Here is a 20264-nt window from a genome sequence, read left to right on the forward strand (position 1 = left end):
GGGGACACACACACAGAAAAGGAAGTTTACGCTGGCTTTTTACCTGTTTACCAGGAAAGATATAAGAGACCAGGATCTTTCCACCTGAAAATGGTTCAAAGGGCTGGCAGCAGAGAAATAGTAAAAGACTTATCAAGAACCCCCACCCATAAACTGCCTACAAATGGAAAGATAGATCATTTATAATATCTCATTTACAAGAACCAGATATAGTAAATCAATTCACTGGGTAAGTTTTAAAACAAATAAAGGGATGTCTCATGAAATGCGCAGCTAAATTGTATAAGTTAAATTGCTTTAAGAATACTGCAGAAACTAAGGATTAGGTTCAGATTGGGAGAGCTAGTCTGTTAAGGGCTGTAAAAAATACAAGATTTACTTTTGTTTCAGGAAGTTAGAAACAAGAAAATTTTTTCTGTGTGCCTGTCCTGTCCTTATGCTGTCCCCTTTAGTACTTGATACTGGCTTCTATCAGAGTAAGCACATTGGCACAGGCTTCAAGAGGGATGTCCTTACATTATTGTGTTTAAAACACACAAGGGAATAGTCACTGAAGTTTAATTATTAAAGAAAAACTGATACGCAATATAATTCGAGCAGGTTTTGTGACAAGAGCATAAGGTTGGGATTCAGACATTCTAGAATGCATTTCCCAAATTTCCAATTTAGTGTAGCGAAGCTATCAAAAGCACCAATCCAACTTAGTGCAGCTTCAGTAATATTCCTGAAAGGGTGTTCACAGCTCCACCTTAATGTTCTCTAAACTCTGTTAGATCTGCAAATGTAAATGCAAAGTACAGTATATAAGACTAGCATACCTCATTCTGATAAGTATGGGCTTGACAGAAAAATAAAGGCACCTATGTCTGACTGCCAAGAGCAGGGAGAAGGAACGAAAAGCACTCCTTAGAAAAGCAGCATGTAATCCAACTTCATTACACATGCTATAGGGACTTCTTTGGGATAAGATAAAGCAGTTTTCAAACATATTACCTAAAAAGAACCACAGCTTTATTATCAACCAAATGCTAACACACAACAGCGGGAGGGGGTGAAGAGACTTTTTAACAATAAGGTCTTAACTGAATGATTAACTGAACTGTGTAACAACAAAGAATATAAGGACTACAGTAAGCTATAAATTGGGATCTGAACATTCCTCTGGTAGTTTTGCTCATCTGAAACTCAAAAATATTTCAGCAAAAGTTTCTCCTGAGTATGAAGTGCTAAAAAGAAACAAAAGCGAAGTGAAAAGCAGCAAGAGAAACTAAAAAAGTGCTTTGCAGCACTAGCTTACAATAAATGCAAAAAGGTCAACAATAATGGAAGCATATTTATTTTAAGTTGCCATTTAAACAAATAATGGTTTCAATTCTTACGTAAGAAGATGGATTTTACATGACTTGTATCTTGCATTGCTTACTTGCAGTTTTTCTATAATTAATATAAAACACTGACACTTTTATTAAGCTCACTATTTTAAACTATGTAAGTTTCAAGTAAATTGAGAATTAAGAGCACAGTTACTTGAAATTTTTACAGAACACAATGTCCTTGGGGGATAAAGGAACTCTAACATGAACAGCCAGTTTCTTTGTGAACTAGTGAGCATCTGTGTTTGTCTTTTTTGTTTTGCTTTAAACATATAAAGAATATTGTTTAACAACCTTTTTAAAGCTTACTTACTTAGCACTTTAATCTCTCTAACAAACATAAAAAAGCAGTTATCTCCAATCCAGTACAAAGGTTGATCCACAAAGCCATTTTCAGTATACCTATAACCTAGTAGTCACAAAAATAAAGACATAAAGGCAATGTATGAACCTGAAAAAATATTGCAGCGTTAGAATAGAGTCAAATCAGTAGCTTCAAAAATTGCATCCCATTTTTAGCACTTTAAAGTATCAGAAGTAATGAAAACATTATTTTGAATATTCAAGAACTCTAATTTACTCCTGATTAGACTTCCAAGTGGTTGTGAAATGCACTTAGATTGCAAAGGAACACCCAGGAAAATGGAAAGCATGGGACAAAAAGTTGGCAGACTTCACATGTATTTTTAATGAATACTGGGTTTTACAGTAAAATTACTGATTTCTTGACAGAAAGCATATTATAACCTCCAAAATTTTATCTAGAGCTAAAATGTTATAAAAATGTGTTGTTTTTTTTCCTTCGCTAATGTGAAAATCTTGGCTCTCCTTCAGTGAAATACACCACAAGAGTAATTTTCATGCTTTTAGGTATTGGCCAGGCTGTTGCATGACAAAACCGGTGTGTTTTACCATGACATGAGAATTACTATCTAGTACCAGCAGATAACAACATGAGGAATTAATGTTAAGCAAACATCTAATTTTCTGTATTGGGCATAAATGGAATTGACTTAATCCAAATCACTGTACTATGAATGTTGATTATTTGAATGTCGTAAGAGGACGTCTCAAATCTTCTATATACTTTCAGGTATACAAGTTCTCTTATACAATAAGTGGAAAAGAAGTATTGTGGGAGAGAAAACAAACACATAACTATGTTACTTTATTACTGAAAAATGTCTCATCAAGCTCAGCAAAGGTTGATTTAACTCAACCCAGGATGTTTCACCACACTCTGTTTATTATTGTGCTAAAAATCGCAACAGCGGGACGAATATCTCCTTCCTGTAGCAATAGCAGGTGAAGTTCTCCAACGTGTCTATTTGAGTAGACTGTAAACCCCCCATTATGTTCATTACAGCCACCATAAACGTGTGGCAAAATTACCAGCGCTGCATCATCGCTGGGATCGTGACAAGCTGATCTAAGCACAGCAAAACCTGAAAACCTGAGGATACCGCCATCGTTCGCCTAGTAGATACACCATTTATTTTTTATTTCAACCATTAAGCATCGCTCCATTTTAAGTGTCTCATAAAGGCGCTCGGCAAAGGTGCGCACACCGGATTCCCAGAGCCGGGGCCGGGAATGCTCTTCCGGGGCACTCCCCGCCCGGCCCTGCGCTACAACACCCAGGCTCCTGCGGCCTCCCAGCTCACGGGCGCCCTGCTCCCCTCACGGCTCGGGGCCACCGCGGCCCCGGGGCCGCAGCCACCGCCTCCGGGGCCCGGGAGCGCGTCACCGGCACAGGGGCCTGGCAGCGCTCCGGCTCCTGCCTCTCAGGCTTTTTTTCCAGCCATCGCAGCTCTCCCCCATCCGCCACTGCCGCACCACCGCGGGGCCGCCCGCCCGCAGCTCTCGTGTTTCACCGCAGCCCCGGGATCCTTACCGCTCATTTCGGGCCGGGCGGGCGCTGCTCCCGGCGCGCCGCGGCAGGCGGGGCGGGGCGGGGCGGGGCGGGGCGGGGAGGGCGGCTCCCTCAGGTGCGCAGCTGTGCCCGCTCCGCCCCGCGGCCGCTCCGCGCCCCGCGCTCCGCCCTTCGAGGGGCAGCGGCATCCTTTGCCATCCTGGGCCCGGTTTTTACTGTAATCTACCAACTGTCATTGCCTGCTGTGATCCGAGTCATTTAGCCGAAAGCTTTTACGTTAATTGGCATAATTAAGTGCTAAAGAATTATTTCGGCCTAGTCCTTCCAGAGGATTTTCCTTGAGCTGACCTGTTAATCAGTTTACACCTAAGAAAGGGAGTGCACAAACAGATCTGGTTGCAAACAAACACTTCCCGGCGCCGCGGCGTTTGGAAAGCTGCAATGACTTTGATACTAATCTATGTGGATACTGCAGCTCATGAACACTGCTATACTTAGCATTAGTCTAATGTGAACAGTGATGAATCACTGCTATCCCCAGGAGGAAATAGCATTCAGGATTTACTGCAGCACATTAGGTTAACTATGGCTCTATAACCGAACACCCACACTTTGACATCACACAGGCGATGATATGCATCACTGACGCAAGCACTGACAGGATCAGACACAAAGGCCACAGCAGCTGAAACAATAGAGCGCACAGCTGACGTAGCAGCACACCCCTCTAACACTGATGAGCTGCAGTAAATCAATAGTCCCAGATGCCACAAACAGTTGCACCACTCTGTCTTTTACTTAAGGGCTAAGACTTCAAAGTTTTATTTTGGACTTCCAACAGCTACAACTAATTGCAAAAATCAGTAACAATAACCACCACCAATGGGTCTACATTTGTCTTGTAAACTGTGCCTGGAAACATACTTCCAAATTAGTACTTTACATTAACATCAGCAGCTTTACACATACTAGGTGCAACATAATAAAAGCAAGCAATAAGAAAAAAGAGAAGCAAGCACAGAACTTACTGTTAGGTCTGAGCTGGGGAAGAGGCACAGGAAGGAACTGTGAATGCTGCAAGGACACAGGCAATCAGAAGACTTCAGCTTGCAATGCTGTCAATTTAACATATTCCTTATGCTCTGAATTCACCCTGACAAAACAATCCCTTCCCTTCCCCCATCCATCTGTCTACTTTTGCCAACAAGGCTGGGAAACAGCAGCTGACAAAGCAGCAACATCAATTTAAATATATTAATTGGCTAAAAATAATAATAATAAAAAAAATCAGCAGGCAGCAGGCTGGCAAACACAAGGAAACACTGAAGATAAAACATTATCATAGTTGCTTTCAAAAGCAGGGGGGAAAAGCATCAGTTTCATCCACACAGACTTTGGAATAATGGATAAAAGAACAGAAAGCTATGAAGCCTAACTACAATATTTCTAAAGATCACATCCTAATAAGATCCTGATCTTTCCCATGAAACCACATATACATATTCAGGAGAGAAAAAAAAAGGATGTGAAATCCCTTCCCATAGGCAAAGTGCAGAGATGACAGGTTCCTGTAGCACTTTATCATGAATATAGCTATCAGTTTTCTTTTATAATGGCCTCATGTACTTTCAAAGGAAAAAGGTGACAATGGTTTCTATGTTCAAATGTTAAATGTACTTTTACTTCACCTGTTTCTAAACAATGACCATGGTGCAATTTTGTGATTAAAAAAAGATTGCAAGTCCATGCCTTTGAACGGTGCAAACTTCACAACACACAGTTACACTTGGGAGCTTGCATAAAGATGATTGTAGTTGTTTGAGATACTCCAATAATAAGAGTTTTTATATGTACTTTCTGAAGCAATTGTGTGGCACAGTGACCAACTCTATCCTACTTTGTTAAAAAAAAAGTACTGATGATTCAAAGATGTTAACGTGGAAATGCAACACACACTTTTGTACTGTGCATCCTAGACTGTTAAATTGCTCTATTAAGTTTGCCAGTTTAGGGTAATGATTTAGTAACTACGTGGAAGAGTTAAGTCAAAAAATTGTTCTTTCCCCCATAGTCTCTCAATTTAAATATCAGGTGAACCATAAATCACTCCATTTCAAAGGAAGTAAAATGTGATATACCATTCTTAACATGGAGAAGCTTTGATAAAAATGTTTTTATTCTTAGCAAGAAAAATAATCTGCACTCATTCTAATCTAACTGCATTGCATATTTGCTGAGCTTTTTCTTCAAGGAGAGCTTAATTTCCTAGCACCAATGCTGAGCAGTACTGATGCACAACTTTTTCAGAATAATTTAATATTTGTGCATACTGCTTAATCATGTTCCATTTGATTCACAACATTCAGAATAAACTATAATTTAATCATCTAACAGTTGTTACCACTAGAATTTGTGTTTTTCTAACCAGGTGGTTTTATTTTTTATCCCCATATAACATTGCAGACCAGGTAGTTAAAAAGTTAAGCACTGCTACTGACAGCTACTTGTGGTTAAGAGGTGAAAAGCACAACTGAGACTCAATAGTTGGCAGTCCTTGGTGTGTAGACAGTGGCTTCTACAAAAGTGTTTGTTGATCCAGAGAAGACAGATCTTGGAAGGAACAAGCATTAACTTCAACTTCCTTGCCACCCACCACCACCTGCTTGTGCTAAGAATGAAATTACATAATATAATTACTTGTAAAGGCTTTTTCAGCATCCTGATATTCAACTTAATACACTACTGAGTTATTTTTTTCTGTGCACACCTACCTAGGTACATTGCCTTAAAACTAGAATGCAAAATTATCTGGCGCATTCTGCTGTTGCAGACCCGGCATTCAAAGAAGCTCCCCTTCCTTTGTGCAGATTTTTTAATATTCCCCCTCCCCAAATTACTATATACACACGTATGTGTGTATATATATACAAACTATGAATTGAATATGATTTATTAAATATTATCTATACAAATGTAATGTATTGATTAAGCAAATCATTAGCATTCATTTAAGTGCTGAAACAATTTTACCAAATTCTAGACTAAGGTATTTTAAAAGTATGGATAAGAGAGAAGACTCTGTGGATTTAAAAAAAAAATCTGTTTGAGCAAACTGGGATTATTACAACACATATAGTGTCAGAAACCCTAGAAAAAATTATTATCAGAAAAGGCTGCCAAGAGAAAATTTGGTGACCAACTCAAATTTTTAATTCTATTCAAGGCAGACATTAAAGGTGTACTACTCCGAGTCCCTGGAGTCTACTAATAACTGAAAACCTTCAAGTTGTTTAGATTCCGAGCTAATTATATAAATAAATACAATGTCCATTTAAAATAAAATCAAAGCAGAACAAAAATTATTACGATTATAAGCAGCTGAAATCCTTCTAGTATATAAAATAAATACAAAACACATCTTTCTTTAAAGGAACCAATTTGGGAGTAGTCATTCCTAACTAGAAGACATAAAAAGAAGTTAGTAGGACATGAATTGTCTCAGAAACCCCACAATCCAGTATTCTACATGATAAGCCAGAAAGATGGAAAAATACGTAAATCTAGAATGACATTGACTCCACAATTGGAGTTCTAGAGTGCAAAAACAGGGCTAAATCTTGTTCTTAGTATAAGGTAAAAAGTTAATGACAATTGCTGATTTTTAAAAAACCCTCACACTCAACAGCTCTGCCTCACTGAAATTTTACTCCCTTAGATGCAATTCCCTGTAGTAGGTGAGTTTGCTGTTCTGGTCAGATAAAAAGATCATCTCTAACAATACAAAGCAATGGAAAGAGTTCAGTCCTACAGGACTGCCTCTCTTCACACTCACTGCATACAATTATTTTTATGCCTACAGTTGAGGGGTTCACTTGAGTCCACTAACCAAGTTTTAGCAACGCTGCAGTTCCACAAAGAAATGTTCAAGTAGGTTTCTAAACCATGAAATAAAATTTGAAGTAACAGTTTATTACACAGTTTTGTTTCAAATCGTGAGTGGAGAAAACAATCCCTGAAGCTGACAATTCAAAAGATGACATTTGCAATGTGAAATCCTTCTGTCATGACACAAACAGTAGGGAAGAAGCCCCAGGCAAATTATACAGAATCACATGACAAAAGAGAGACATAAGACCAAATTGAAAACATCTGATGTCATACACCTTACACTTTGCAGCATCTAAACCAAACACTTGGCCTCACCAGGGTGATTCACTGGCTACCTCCAGAGGACAACTCTCTGCACATTTATCAGGGAGTCACCTCATACTGAATGACACAAATCATTAAGCACAAACCATGTGCCCTCAAGCAGATCTCTGGTTCAGGCCTGCTCTAGTCACTCTTCTGTCCAATTTCAGTAGAGTACATCAAGTTTTCTCAGAGTGGATTCCTACTGTCAGAAAAAGGATTCCTACTGTTCAGTTAGTAGGTAGACTAAATTCTGTGCTATGCTCAAGCAGACTAACCCCACAGCTTGCTCCTGGCCTAGGAGAGTGCTATGAACAGCAGACTATGGAATAATCAGGTCACCTCTGCTGAAGACGGACAACTAGAAAGTGGAGTGGAACATGCTTAACTCCTTTAATCCAAGAGCTTCTAAATGGAAAACACAGAGTAAGCCTTTAAAACGGAATCAGAACCCAAGACTTTATCTAAATCATACAGTAATTCCCATTATATCGACAAAAAAGGTAGCTTGCTTTCCCATGTATTTTCCCTCCAAAATCTTTTTTTGAGGTGAAGATGCCCATCTCTAAAAGACAGCACAGAGAAAAGTTTAACTTAGAGTATCCCTGAGCCTCATGGCTAAGGGACTGCTGGAATTGGGGAGCTACAAATTCAGATTCTGTGGTGCTTGTAGAGCTCAGATCTCTTTGGTTACAGGCGAGTGCTGTAATCAACTTCCTGCTGCTGATTGCGTTTGCGATCATATAGCCCAAGTAAACACACAGCCTTTCTTCATGGAGAGACAGAAAGGCAACTTTTATATACTGTCTCTATATGTCTGGCTTTTGACTGCCCCTGCAGCTTTATGTTTTGTACAATTACAGGCATGTAGGGAATTCCATGGTTAAAACACAACAAGCAACAGATTCAGTTTGCTTGCTAGGATTAGATCCTGATTCAATGGGTGTCCTGGGCTGCATGTGAGACTTTTGTGGCTAAATCTAAGTTACAGCTAAGGTGGAATCAAACATCCTGAATGTGACCCCTTGCACAGTTCTTTCCACAGACATACTTTTCTGTCTTTTCTCTTTTCTGTCTTTTCACTAATAACAAGAAAGCCTATGAATGCAGCTACAATAGGGGATGCTCTGAAGACAGTGGAAATAAAAGTTGACTAAAAAACTACTGTTTTTGAAAATTCTTAACATTGCAACTGACATGATAAATACTTCACCATTTAGATTAAGACTTCTGGTTCTGCTAATGACTTGAAGTCCACACAAAAGAATTTTCACGTTTAAAAACTTTGCAGAAATTTGATCCTGAATTAACCCCAAATCACAGTATGCATAGAAAAGCACTGATATTCTTAGTCCAACTTAGCAACATAGAAAGGCGCCATGCTTACTACAAACACCTGCAGCCTCTTCTGTAGTGAAATGTTTCCACTAGCACACAAATCACTGAATACTATCAACCAATTCCCACTGCAAACCTCACATTTTACTATCGCAAGTGATTTGAAAGTGTTTTTCAGGATCTGCGTTAGCTAAAAAAAAATAAATTAAATAATCTCAGGCTAACTAATAAGACTTTTTAAAATTGTATTCACATCTTTTAAATTGTTATAGCATTTGAAATATAAAATTTGGTCTTTTTGGTGTTTTATGTTACAAAAGCTCCTTGATTCTCCACAATGAGCCATTTACAGATCCCTTCAACATGGAATTATTTTCTCCAAATCTCAAACAATTTACCACAAGGGGAAGTATGTAAGCTCAAGTATTAAGTGCGTCTATGACAAAGATTTTTGTTGATAAAAAGCTTTCAACATTGTTAATTAATATGTCCAGAAAGAAAGTTATCTGGAAAAGCAGTAAGAAAGGCCCAGACATAAATAGATAAGCCTATACAATTGCAGTGTTCTCTTCAAATTCAATTTGCTCTGTAACCAAATATGTTTTAGCAAATAACATACCCACTGCTTCAGCAGCCAAAATTAACTTGCAGCCAGAAAGAACTATGTTAGGAATCTATGCACCTGTGCCAAACAAGAGGCCAGGGATGAAACAACTAAGACACACATGCAAAAGCTGTCATTCCAAATGAGAAGAAAGGAAAAAAGACAGATGCATACAGTGGAGTTCCTTACCACACATTATGTATGCATCAATATATCCCTCTATTAAGAAGTCTAGATGAGAAAATTGCTTAATAGCTGGAAAGTAAATGTGTCCTTTGTGCAGAAACCTCTTCATTGCTTCGCTACTGCCTGGATGCAGGAGATCTGTATTATCTGTTGCTGGACCGTGAGGGCTTAGGGACTGAAAATACCTCATGAATCAAGTCTATTCACCTGCAGTTGCAGTTTTATTCCTCTCCCCCACTATCATACATCAAGATCCATCATAAATGGATTCTACATAAAAGCATGAAGATCAATTTTAAAACAGTTCTTTTACCCATACGTCTCCCACTGGACTGCTGTTCTAGAGCACTACTCACCTACATAGCCAGAAGGTTTCTTGTAATTAGACAAAAGTCATTTCACAACTATTTGACAGCCACTAGCTCTGGCATTCATTTTTTTTTTTTTTTTTTAAATCCCTAGTGTTTTCTTACCAATTCCTAGCAGAACTAATTTTTAGCCAAACAAACCAAGCTCTTTTACTTTCTGTTTATATTCATTTTCCTGAACATCCCAATAATTCTTTTTCACAACACCTGGAATCAGCTTCATTTATTCTTTTGTAAACGTGAGTTATCAAATTACAGTTGAAGTCTCAGCAGAATCCTGTAAAATGCTACTAAACATCTCAAGCTATAATAGCAACAACTGCCCTGATGCATTTTATGATCACAGTAACTGTCACAGACACATTATACTGGAGATAAGTATTATCTTTTGAGTTAAACAGCTTGCCTGCTTCTTCCTCCTCATCAAGTTTCAAGTGAGATCCCCATCTATGCATCCCCATTAATCTTATGCACAACTTTGCATTGTATATAACTGCATTTCACCCAGTTCAGCGGCACCATTCAAACAACACTCTTTTAGACAATTAATACATGTTCTTGTTGATCTTTTGCCATTTCCGGAATACAGATTTCCTATGCCATTAGAGTTGTCTGGATGACCAATTTTTCTGAAACATCAAGTATTTCTGGAATATCTCATTAGCTGAAAGATACCCAAGTGCATTGGTTACTGAATGATTAAGAAAGGACATATTTACATCCTAGGCTATCTGTGCATCATGCTTTAGCATTCAATCCTTTCGTATTTCATCCAGTATTTAGAACTTTTAAAAAAAAATAGGGAAGGTTGTATTTACTCTGCTGAAGCTCTTCTGAGATAGTGATCAAAAAACATTCTGTGCTATGCTTTCAAGGAGGTATGCAGGTATCTGGCCTCAAGACTCCACTGCACACCTCCAATTCTTTACACCTGCATTCTCTAGTCCTTCTATCTACTTTCAGTGGCCTTCATATCCCCTAAAGCTAGATCCTACACAGATATAACCTTACCCAACATTAAGTCTCTTTTTCTCTGTGGCATGTTCCCAGGCACTTCAGACCTCTGTCCAGCTCTCTGAAGCTGCATAGAAACACTTACTTCCAAATGTACTACTTGTCCAGACCCAGCAGCACAACAGTGCCACAGAAAAAGATGATCCAGCACCATACTTTTATGCACTTCTGAAGAGAACTCCAAATCCAACACCCTCCTATTTAACTACCGTCAACAACATGAGCAGATTCTTTCCCCTCAAAAATAATGGATACATTTTTCAGTTGAGAGGACAAGGCTCAGTAACTTAGAAAAAGTGACAACACACTGAAATTCCACAAACATAATACACAGTTGGAAAGCTATTATGGACAAGTCAGTATTCTGGATGGCATTTTAAAAACCTGATAGAGGATGAACTGGAGAAACAACCTACAGATAAGGCTGTGTGGGCATATGAATAGTCTACTATGTGTTATATCTTTGCTGGAAAGGAATGCAAGGAAACTTTAATTTGTATATAGCCGCAATTAAAAGAAAAGATAGGATATTTGCAAGGTACATTTTCCTCTTGCTGATGCAATCTTCCTTTGCATAAGAATTAGAAGGGTGTGGTAAGCATAAAAATATATCTTTTACAAATATTTAATTGAAAAGACTACATAGATAGCATTTCAGATTTACAACCTGTGTAGAAAAGCACTTGGACCAGAAGTAAAAAGTGATCAAACTCTCAATAATCAATCTCAAAACCTCATGCTTGCCAGTCCTCTTGTATCCATCTGCAGTACAAATCAGAGAAATGAGTGGAAGTTAGAGTCATACTAGAGGACTGGATGCCAGTCCTCTGCATCTCTAATCAGTATTTGTTAATATTCACTTTCACTTTTCAGCTCTCTTAGCAGGTGACTTTTAAAACTCATTCATGCTGGAAGAACTTTAACTGGTTCCAGTTGCTCAGACTGCCCTTGTAACTTACTAAACATTTGCACTCATTTATGCACTGTATAGCCACCAGATGCTCTCCAAAACTGCACTGTCACAAAAATGTCACACTCTAATTGGAGATAGTCACTCTGCTTTCAATCCCAATTCAGAAAAAAATCTCTTTCAGAAAAAAACATAGTTTAGCTTTCAAACTTCCCCAAGTGGGCTTTAGGCATTCCAAGGATCTGCCTGCAAGACAGCTTTATTTGTATGTATTATCATTTGAAAAATAAGAGTAAAAAGTCAGGTAAGATTTCAAATTAAACTGAATTTACAAGCTAAGTAAGAGTCAAAGTACCTTTTTTTATACATCTAACAAAACAAATCTTTGCCTGATCACAAAAGAAGAAACAAAATACAATACATGGAAAGTATAACAAAAAGAATAAATGCAAACTTAAGTATGTTTCATGTAATTTTCCAAATCTACCTGCTACTTAAGAGCTTTACTGAGATGTCTCTTTGCTGCACAAACCATAAGAATTAACTCTGTCAAGAGTGGTGCCTTTCAGAGTACAATCTCATCGAGTTTAAGCAGCTGAGGATGCAACTCAGTAGCACTTCACTTTAATAGCATCTTTCCAGAGACTATCCTAAAGGCAACTTGTGGGAAAAACAGAGAAAAAGAGAAAGGCTGACAGCTCTCTGTAGACACTTCTTTGTCCTTCTGTTTGTCATCTTCAACTTTCATTCTGATTCATTCTTCATTCTTAGAAGGCTGCAGTATCATTAACTTACATCTCCTGGACCTAACAGTTCTTTGCCTGTCTCTTTCCAGGAATTTGACTGTTTCCACCTGCTTTGGTTGTTTGCTTTGGTTTTTTGGTTTGTTTTGGGAACTGGCTTGCTAAAGCTGTATTTTAGGAATATGGCTTTGAGATTTTCCCTACTTTGAGATTTTGTCTTAGTCCATGGTCCTCTTGTGGTCTTTGTTCAGCACAATCCTTCAATGTTAAATGACCTGTCTGTATTTCGTAAGATTTTTCTAGGATTGTTGAAATACTGCATTAGGAAGAGGCCATCATGGGGAATATTCACTACCCCACTCACAGTAACTTACATCTTATTGAAACTACAATTCCACGTTAACTCCTTTTAAGAATTATTAATATAGACTATCGGTTTGACATTTATAGTTCTTACTGCAGCTCTTTCTTTGGCTGCCTTGGAAGGCACATCTGTTCTACTTTTTAATACAACTGTCAAGATCATCCAAGGGAAACACAGTACACAGTATTTATGAAAATGGCCCATATATAGGGCACCAAATGGAAAGGATAAGTGAAACTTCCGAAGAATGGGCTATGGGGAAAACAAATTGAGAACAGGCAAAGGAGACAAACCATATCCTCACAGAACAGCTGATTAATCAAAAGGGAAGCAAAGCGTAGTCAGCTTCTCTAGAAGCTCCAAATCCAATAACCTGAGACCCATCTACAAGTTATTGGGTGCTGTACAGTCATTTGAAAAAACCTGAGGCTCTTTGGATGGTGTCCTAGGGCACCTGCTCTAGACAACTGTGTTTTCTAGAAGGACAACTGGAAAGCCATTTGAAGTGTGAAAAAGAGCTTCTCTTTGGCAAAAAGAAACAAGAAAGAACAGCACCATATATAGCTGTATTTACTACCCATGAATTTGGTTCTTCTAAGTTTGTTTGAAACCTCATGTGATTACATTATTTCTTAATGGTTTTAAGTGGCTGAACTTACACAGCTTGTAACTGGTCTTTAACTCACATTACACGGGAGCTGTTTATGTTTGTGCACAGCTAGGCTATATGTTTGTAATGGCCTTGTTATCTTCTGCATCTTCTTTCTTTCCCTCATTTGGATAATAAACTGCCTTAGATGTAAAACAGATTGCTGCATGTCTGCAAAAGGAAGAAGGGGAAAGGAAGTTTTATTACCATGATTTTAAATATAGTTGAAGAATGTCATGATCATGTAAGTCATGCAAGCTGACAAAACCTCAGTCATTTCACAGACAGTCAAAAAAAGACAACTATTAATTTACTATTAATAACACATGCACAGCCATATCTATCAAGCCACGTGCTGCTGGTTCATCCATTAGGAAAAAAAAGCTAACTAAGAACAGAATTAGAAAATCCCTGGATTCAAAGTTGCAACACATAGTTAGATACAACATTCTTGTGAGAAAAGTGTACCTGGATCTACGCAGACAACTCAGTAGCCTTGCATGGGCGAAAATTAAGGAAAGGGAGACTAACCTCCTGGTCTCTTCCCACTGCTACCTTGGCCCTCTGGTTACTCAAGAACTTCGGGCACCAGAGAAAGAATGGAGGCAGAGCAATGTCAGACCCTGTAAACTGCTGGCATGGCTGTGGCAGCCTGGGCATGTATGAGGAACTTGCTTTGTTTTGAGGAACTCTGAAAAAACAATGGCCAGGAGAGTTGCTCCACAACCAGGAAGACTGTTTTCCTTCTCAGTTTGTCTACCACCCTTCACAACTACCAAGTGCTTGACAGGGTTTCACAAGATAAGGCAGGCATGACTTTTTGAAGTACAAATAAGACAAGAGTAAATTGTTAATTCAAAGCTATTTCTTATTAACAGTAATTCTGTGATAAAAGTTTGAATGCTTTGACAGCTAGAATTTAGCATCAAGAATTTAGCAATAAAACCTTAATCTCACAGGGTGAACTATAAAGAACTTTCCTGGGGTCTCATCTAAAAATCTGTAGCATTTGCCAACAGGTGACCCACCAGCATGTACTCATACTGTACACAGTGGTGAAAGAGAATCTAGCAAAAGTCCTTTATGCACAAAGTTCTAGCCTTTCCATTTTTACGAAACTCAGTACAAAGTCCACTTAAAAACATTAAGTTTGAGTTTCTATAAAATAAAAGCTCCATTTGCTTTTAAATAATCAGATAATGAAATTAAGAAACTTCTTCCTCTATTTAATAAGCAATCTTCATGAATCTTTATTATTTCAATCAACTAGGTTGCATCCAATCAAGATAGAGAAAATGCTACCAGTGTAAGTTATGCTAAATGTTAGGACATTAAGTGACAATACTAAGTAAAATGCCTGCATCTCTGATTTTTGATTTAGTTCCAACTGCTAACTGCTTACATTAGACAAACTTTCTACTTACACTAGAAACGAAGAAGAGATCCTACATAAATTTTTCCCTCTTTTCCTCCCATAAAGCAAGCAATACAGGGCTATTTTTTCCCCATCGACAGCATAGTCAGGCAACAAATCAGACTAACTGACTGCAATGCCACAGGACTATTATAATATTGCCAGATGCAGGCCTGTCAAGCTTAACATGCTTCATACAAGGCTCATCCAACTGATTCAAGACTCAGGCAACAGTAGCACCTGCATCTCAGCAGTTTAAGTTAATACTTCACAGCCTTGTGAGCTAGACATGCCTGACTAGAGACACGGAAACCAAGTTTTAGGGTTATTCTTAGCTGTAACTCGGAGCTGTCACTCCGTTCTCACCATGCATCTCCAAGTACCAGTACCCTCCATGTAAGACCAGATGTTAGATACTCAAAGAAATGGATGAGCTCAAAGAGTTCAAATGCTTGAAGATAAAGACATTCACTATGCGTACAACTGTGAATCAACACACCCAAATGAGGCATCTTCAGGATGTAACCTTATTTATTTCAGCTTATAACAGTCAGGCTTTAGCTCCACAATGGAGACACATCATTTAGGTATCTAAAATTACGTGTTTGCATGCAAGTTAGGACTTTAAACTCCCATTACAGCAAGTGGAGATCTACTTGGTACAGACAGTGGAGCTTGGAGAGCTATTGAGCGCAAACTGATGTCAGCTGAAAAGCACTGAGTGTACTACAGCTAGTGACTAAATCTAGTTTCAAATGGGAGCTTAGATCCCAGGCCACATACAGAAACATACATTTAGACACCTAAAATTAGATGCCTTCAGTATGCAGCTCAAGAACTGATATTTCAAACAAATGTCTCCAGAACCTTCCTAGAGTCAGGCTGACTTTGCAGTGTGCAGCATACCAGGGAAGGTTAACTGATCTGTATATACAGGAAAATCAAAGGGGAAAAGGAGAACCTGACTGAACACCTTATGATGAATATAGTATGTTATGAACTCATTCACATCTCAAAATGAAAGAAGATAGAAGTTAGAAAAATGTCTAACAGAAGAATGAGAAAACAGTTAAGGCAAAAATGTTATAGATATGTTTTGTCCATATAAAGAAACTGAATCTATTTAACACATTTTAAACAAAAACCAATGGCAGAAAAACTATGTTTTCCCTAAAACCCACTACAATCAACATTGTGAAAGACATCTGAATTAACACCTTTTGTAAAATGCAGAAGGGCTAAGTCTTCGACAATATTTGCACTCTGTTTATCAGTCTAAGGTATAAAAAGAGCAGGTCCTACTTAAAATTATTTCATAATGAGACAGCTCCAAATCAAGCTGCTACAACCATGCTTTGCAGCCACTTTCTCTCATCATCTCGTTGCAACGCAAAACAGAACTACGTCTCCTCTGCAGTCATACTCCCACATAGCTGACCAATACTAAGATTCTTATTATTTTTAGTTTGACTGTAGATACCAAGAAATAAAAAAATCTATGAAACAATTATTAAATTGTGTATATTGAAGGCAATTTCCAAACAGAGGTGCCTTAAAATTAAGCTACCCCTAGACTCAGCTCTGATCCTCTACAGGGACATTCTCAAGCAAGAGTTAAGTAGCTGTAAGTCACTGTAGCTTGCTGTGACCCCATACTTTCAGTTTACTTGTCTTAGCTTCCCTCAATGCCTCTTATGAAGGCCCTCTGATTACTTCTGATGGAGATCCTAAAATTAATATGTAGAAGAGGATGTTAATCTAAGTATCCATATCCAGTTTCAGCCTCACATAACATGTTCAGTCTTCTACATCATTGACACAGAAGGAATGGAGAAGACAACTGAGATTATTTACCATTTAGGGTGGGGTTGTTTTGAGGTGGTTTTTTTAAATGAACTGATGTATAAAAGTTTGTATCTGTGTTTTCAGAAGGCTACAGTGGAGAAAAGCTGCAAAGTATCATTGAAGACGAAAAGGAAGGCAAATTAACTTACACATGTCATCATGTAACATTTCAGTTGAAATGAGAAACAGGTAAATGGAAACAAGGATAAAGAACTAGTTTCTTTTTGGGCTACAGAATGAAAAGAAAGATTACCTAGAGCAGCTTCTCTGGGTGGCTTCGGTACGCTATTCTTAACAGGAGCAGGTAAACCGAAGACTAGAACTTTGTAATACTCATCCAGGTTTACTTGTAAGGAGTTCATTATCCAGGTTCTTAAGCTACCTAGAAGACTAGAGATGCTCAAAGAGAGAACTCCTGTTAACAGTGTTTTATTGCTTTTGCTAGTTTGTTCCATTACTAGAGAGCTGTGTATTTAAATAAACATTCTTTTATTTCTAAACTTAGCCCAGTGCTAAAGTGGATACCAAGTAATTTAACAAACAAGATATGGTATTTCTAGAGGTGATGTCACCCTTAAAGTCAACATATAGGATCACTACTGCAGTGCCAGGTATCCCTGTACATTCTAAAATCACCGCAGAATGACCGTGCACAATTCCTCCACTTAACACAGTGGTTTAGTATTTGATAATAAGCAGTGGTGGTCTTGTGAGAGAATCATCTCCCAATGATCATTAGCAACTAACAAAGTTCCTTCTGAGGGGCCTGTGGCAACTTGTACAGAATTTAGGATAGTCTTCAACAACCTCCAATATTAGTTTTAAATAAAACTCAACACTAAAGCACCAGATGATATGAGAACAAGATAAATCTAGGGTTTTTTTTGGTTCAAATATACTTAAATAGCAGCTTGGATTTCAAGATGTTCAGTTTGGCTGCTCAAATGCTATCCGTAAACAATCAAAACCACACAAAACCTGACAGCAGAAAACAGTAGATAATAGATTAAGAGCAGTCCTGCAGAGGACTTGGGGATACTGGTGGATGAAAAACTAGACACTAGCTGACAACGTGTACTTGCAGCCCAGAAATCCAATCATACCCTGGGCTGCATCAATAGCAGCATGGCCAGCAGGTTGAGGGAGGTGATTCTGCCCCTCTGCTCTGCTCTTGTGAGACCCTCCCTGGAGTACTGGGTTCCTCAGCACAAGAGAGACATGGATTCTTGGAGCAGGTCCACAAAAATGGTTGGAAGGCTGGAGCACCTCTCCTATGAAGACAGGTTGAGAGAGTTGGGGTTGTTCAGCCTGAAGAACAGAAGGTACTGGGAATACCTTAATGCTGCCTTTGAATATATAAAGGGGGTTTAAAAAATAGATGGGGAAAGACTTTTTACCAGGGCCTGTTGTTACAGGCCAAGGGGTAACGGTTTTAAACTGAGAGTAGATCAGATATAAGAAAGAAACTTTTATGATGGTGGTGAGGCACTGGCACAGGTTGCCCAGAGAAGCTGTGGATGCCCCATCCCTGACAGTGTCTGAGGCCAGACTGGATGGAGCACTGAGAACCTTGGTCTAGTGAAAGGCATCCCTGCCCATGTCAGGTTTGAACTAGATGACCTTTGAAGGTCCCTTCCAACCCAAACCATTCTATGATTCTCTAACAGCTTTATTCACACAACATTCTGGATAATGGGCAGGTTTGGTGTTGCAAAGCTGAAGTTAGTCTTAGAATCAATTAAAGTTTGTGTTTCACTACTGCAGTCTCAGAATTGATGTATCTTCTTCTCCTCTTGGCTTCCTTGAAAACACTTTTCAGAAGTATTGCATTTCTTATTTCAAGAGAAAAAATTAGGTTAAGCTTGCTTAACTTTTATCCCAGAAACCAACCTTAATACTGATACTTCATTTAATTTCAAAGCATGGAGTATTTATGACTCATTCTAATTTACATAAGTCTTCTTATTCTATTATGAAAATGGCAATTTTCCTTTGCAGAGACATATAGAACATAGTCTCTCTTATTATGTCAAGTAACATTTAATAGCCTTTAGCTGTAACTTGGGACTGTTATAAAATGTGCTCAAGATGAGTCATCTTCATTCATTTATTCTGCAATAGGAAGAATTCATGAATGAGTGATCTGCAGTAATTCACTTCTACAAAGAGAGCCCATTCATACATTTCAAACCTGGTTTTCTGAATCACTGTAATGTAGCTGATTATTTCATTTTAAGAGAAGAAAATCTTGGCTTAAGGAAGGTTTCCACAGAAGTCTGTGTATTTCTAGAATGTGAGAAAATTTTCATAAATCTAAAAGAGCTCTTTTGAAAATAAACATTTTGGTCTAACACATGGATACATAGATGTCTTCCTATCTATCTAGCAAGAAAAATGCAGAGTTTTTAGTTAGAGACTAAATGGCTTAAATTGAAGTTGCATCAAGGGGGAGTAGAAGCCATCACTGTCAGACAAATCACTACGCAGGCAAAGTAAATCCTTAATAAAATCAGAAAAAAATGGCCATTGGCACTCAGAAGTGTTCATTCAAAGCTGTATTTAGGTCAAAATACACACAACATAAAACCAACTATGATCCAATAGTGCTAACTACAGAAATATAAAGTAATCACACTTCTTATTCTACAGAAATAAAGAATAAAATACACACATTATTTTAAGTCATCAAAACTCCACCAAAATAAAGTAATAGGATTCACTAAGGATAAAAGGTGCCTTAACCATCACTGCTCTTTTGCCATCCTTAGAGAGTTCAAACCTGGAAATATTCTTAGGTGCATTTTCACCCCATCTTAACTCCCATGGAAGAGGCCCACATTAAGAAGCCACTTCTTTACTCGCTTAATATAGTTCCAAAACAGTCAAGGCTTTGCAGATCATCTGAGAGCTATACCAGCAAATAGATGGTAAGTCAATACAAAGACCTGTGTGTAAATGCAGCATTTTCTTCAGAAGTGTGGCTCACAGAAAATGCACTGTTTGTTTCTCCATTAATTAGTGCTTTAAGTTTTCATTACTTCATTGATTCAAGGACAGCTCTAAACAGTCACTTTAGTCACACCTCTCTTTTCTCCTGAAGAGACACTGACTCATTATTTTCAGGTTGAGAAGTTCTACCCTATGTATAGTGTCGCCAAAGTAAGGATAGTTCTCTTTACAAACAGAATATCTGACAAGAGCAGCACAAAGATTGACGGAGCATCTCAATGTTTCCAACAGACAAATATATGATGCGAGATAATACAATTAACATTATGGTTAGATTTATTAACAATTCACATTGACTTCAGCAGACAGCACAATCTCAAGGTGAACTGACCAGCAACCACGCACAAGAGAAATCCAGAATTATCCAAGGAAGCGAGACTTAC

At 38.3% G+C, this 20264-nt stretch overlaps 1 protein-coding gene across 10 annotated transcripts in view; it reads right to left on the bottom strand.

Moving 5' to 3' along the window:
• The window catches only part of FNDC3A (fibronectin type III domain containing 3A), a 118094-nt gene that overhangs the window by 54545 nt on the left and 43285 nt on the right, over window positions 1-20264 (bottom strand). For 3 of the 10 annotated variants that reach the window (XM_039382937.1, XM_039382938.1, XM_039382939.1), the window contains exons 3-4: window positions 4275-4320; window positions 1687-1782 (exon numbers count right to left, since the gene is read on the bottom strand). The exons of 5 other annotated variants lie outside the window; for them this stretch is intronic. In XM_039382937.1, the coding sequence (XP_039238871.1) occupies window positions 1687-1782; window positions 4275-4320 (142 nt within the window). Of the gene's footprint in view, window positions 1-1686; window positions 1783-3267; window positions 3300-4274; window positions 4321-20264 lie in introns of those variants that run through there. 2 more of the 10 variants (XM_027721309.2, XM_027721312.2) reach the window with 2 other exon arrangements.

This window comes from Pipra filicauda, unplaced genomic scaffold (genome assembly GCF_003945595.2).
Source record: "Pipra filicauda isolate LSUMZ 115617 unplaced genomic scaffold, ASM394559v2 scaffold28_size6257848_pilon, whole genome shotgun sequence".
NCBI lineage: Eukaryota > Metazoa > Chordata > Aves > Passeriformes > Pipridae > Pipra > Pipra filicauda.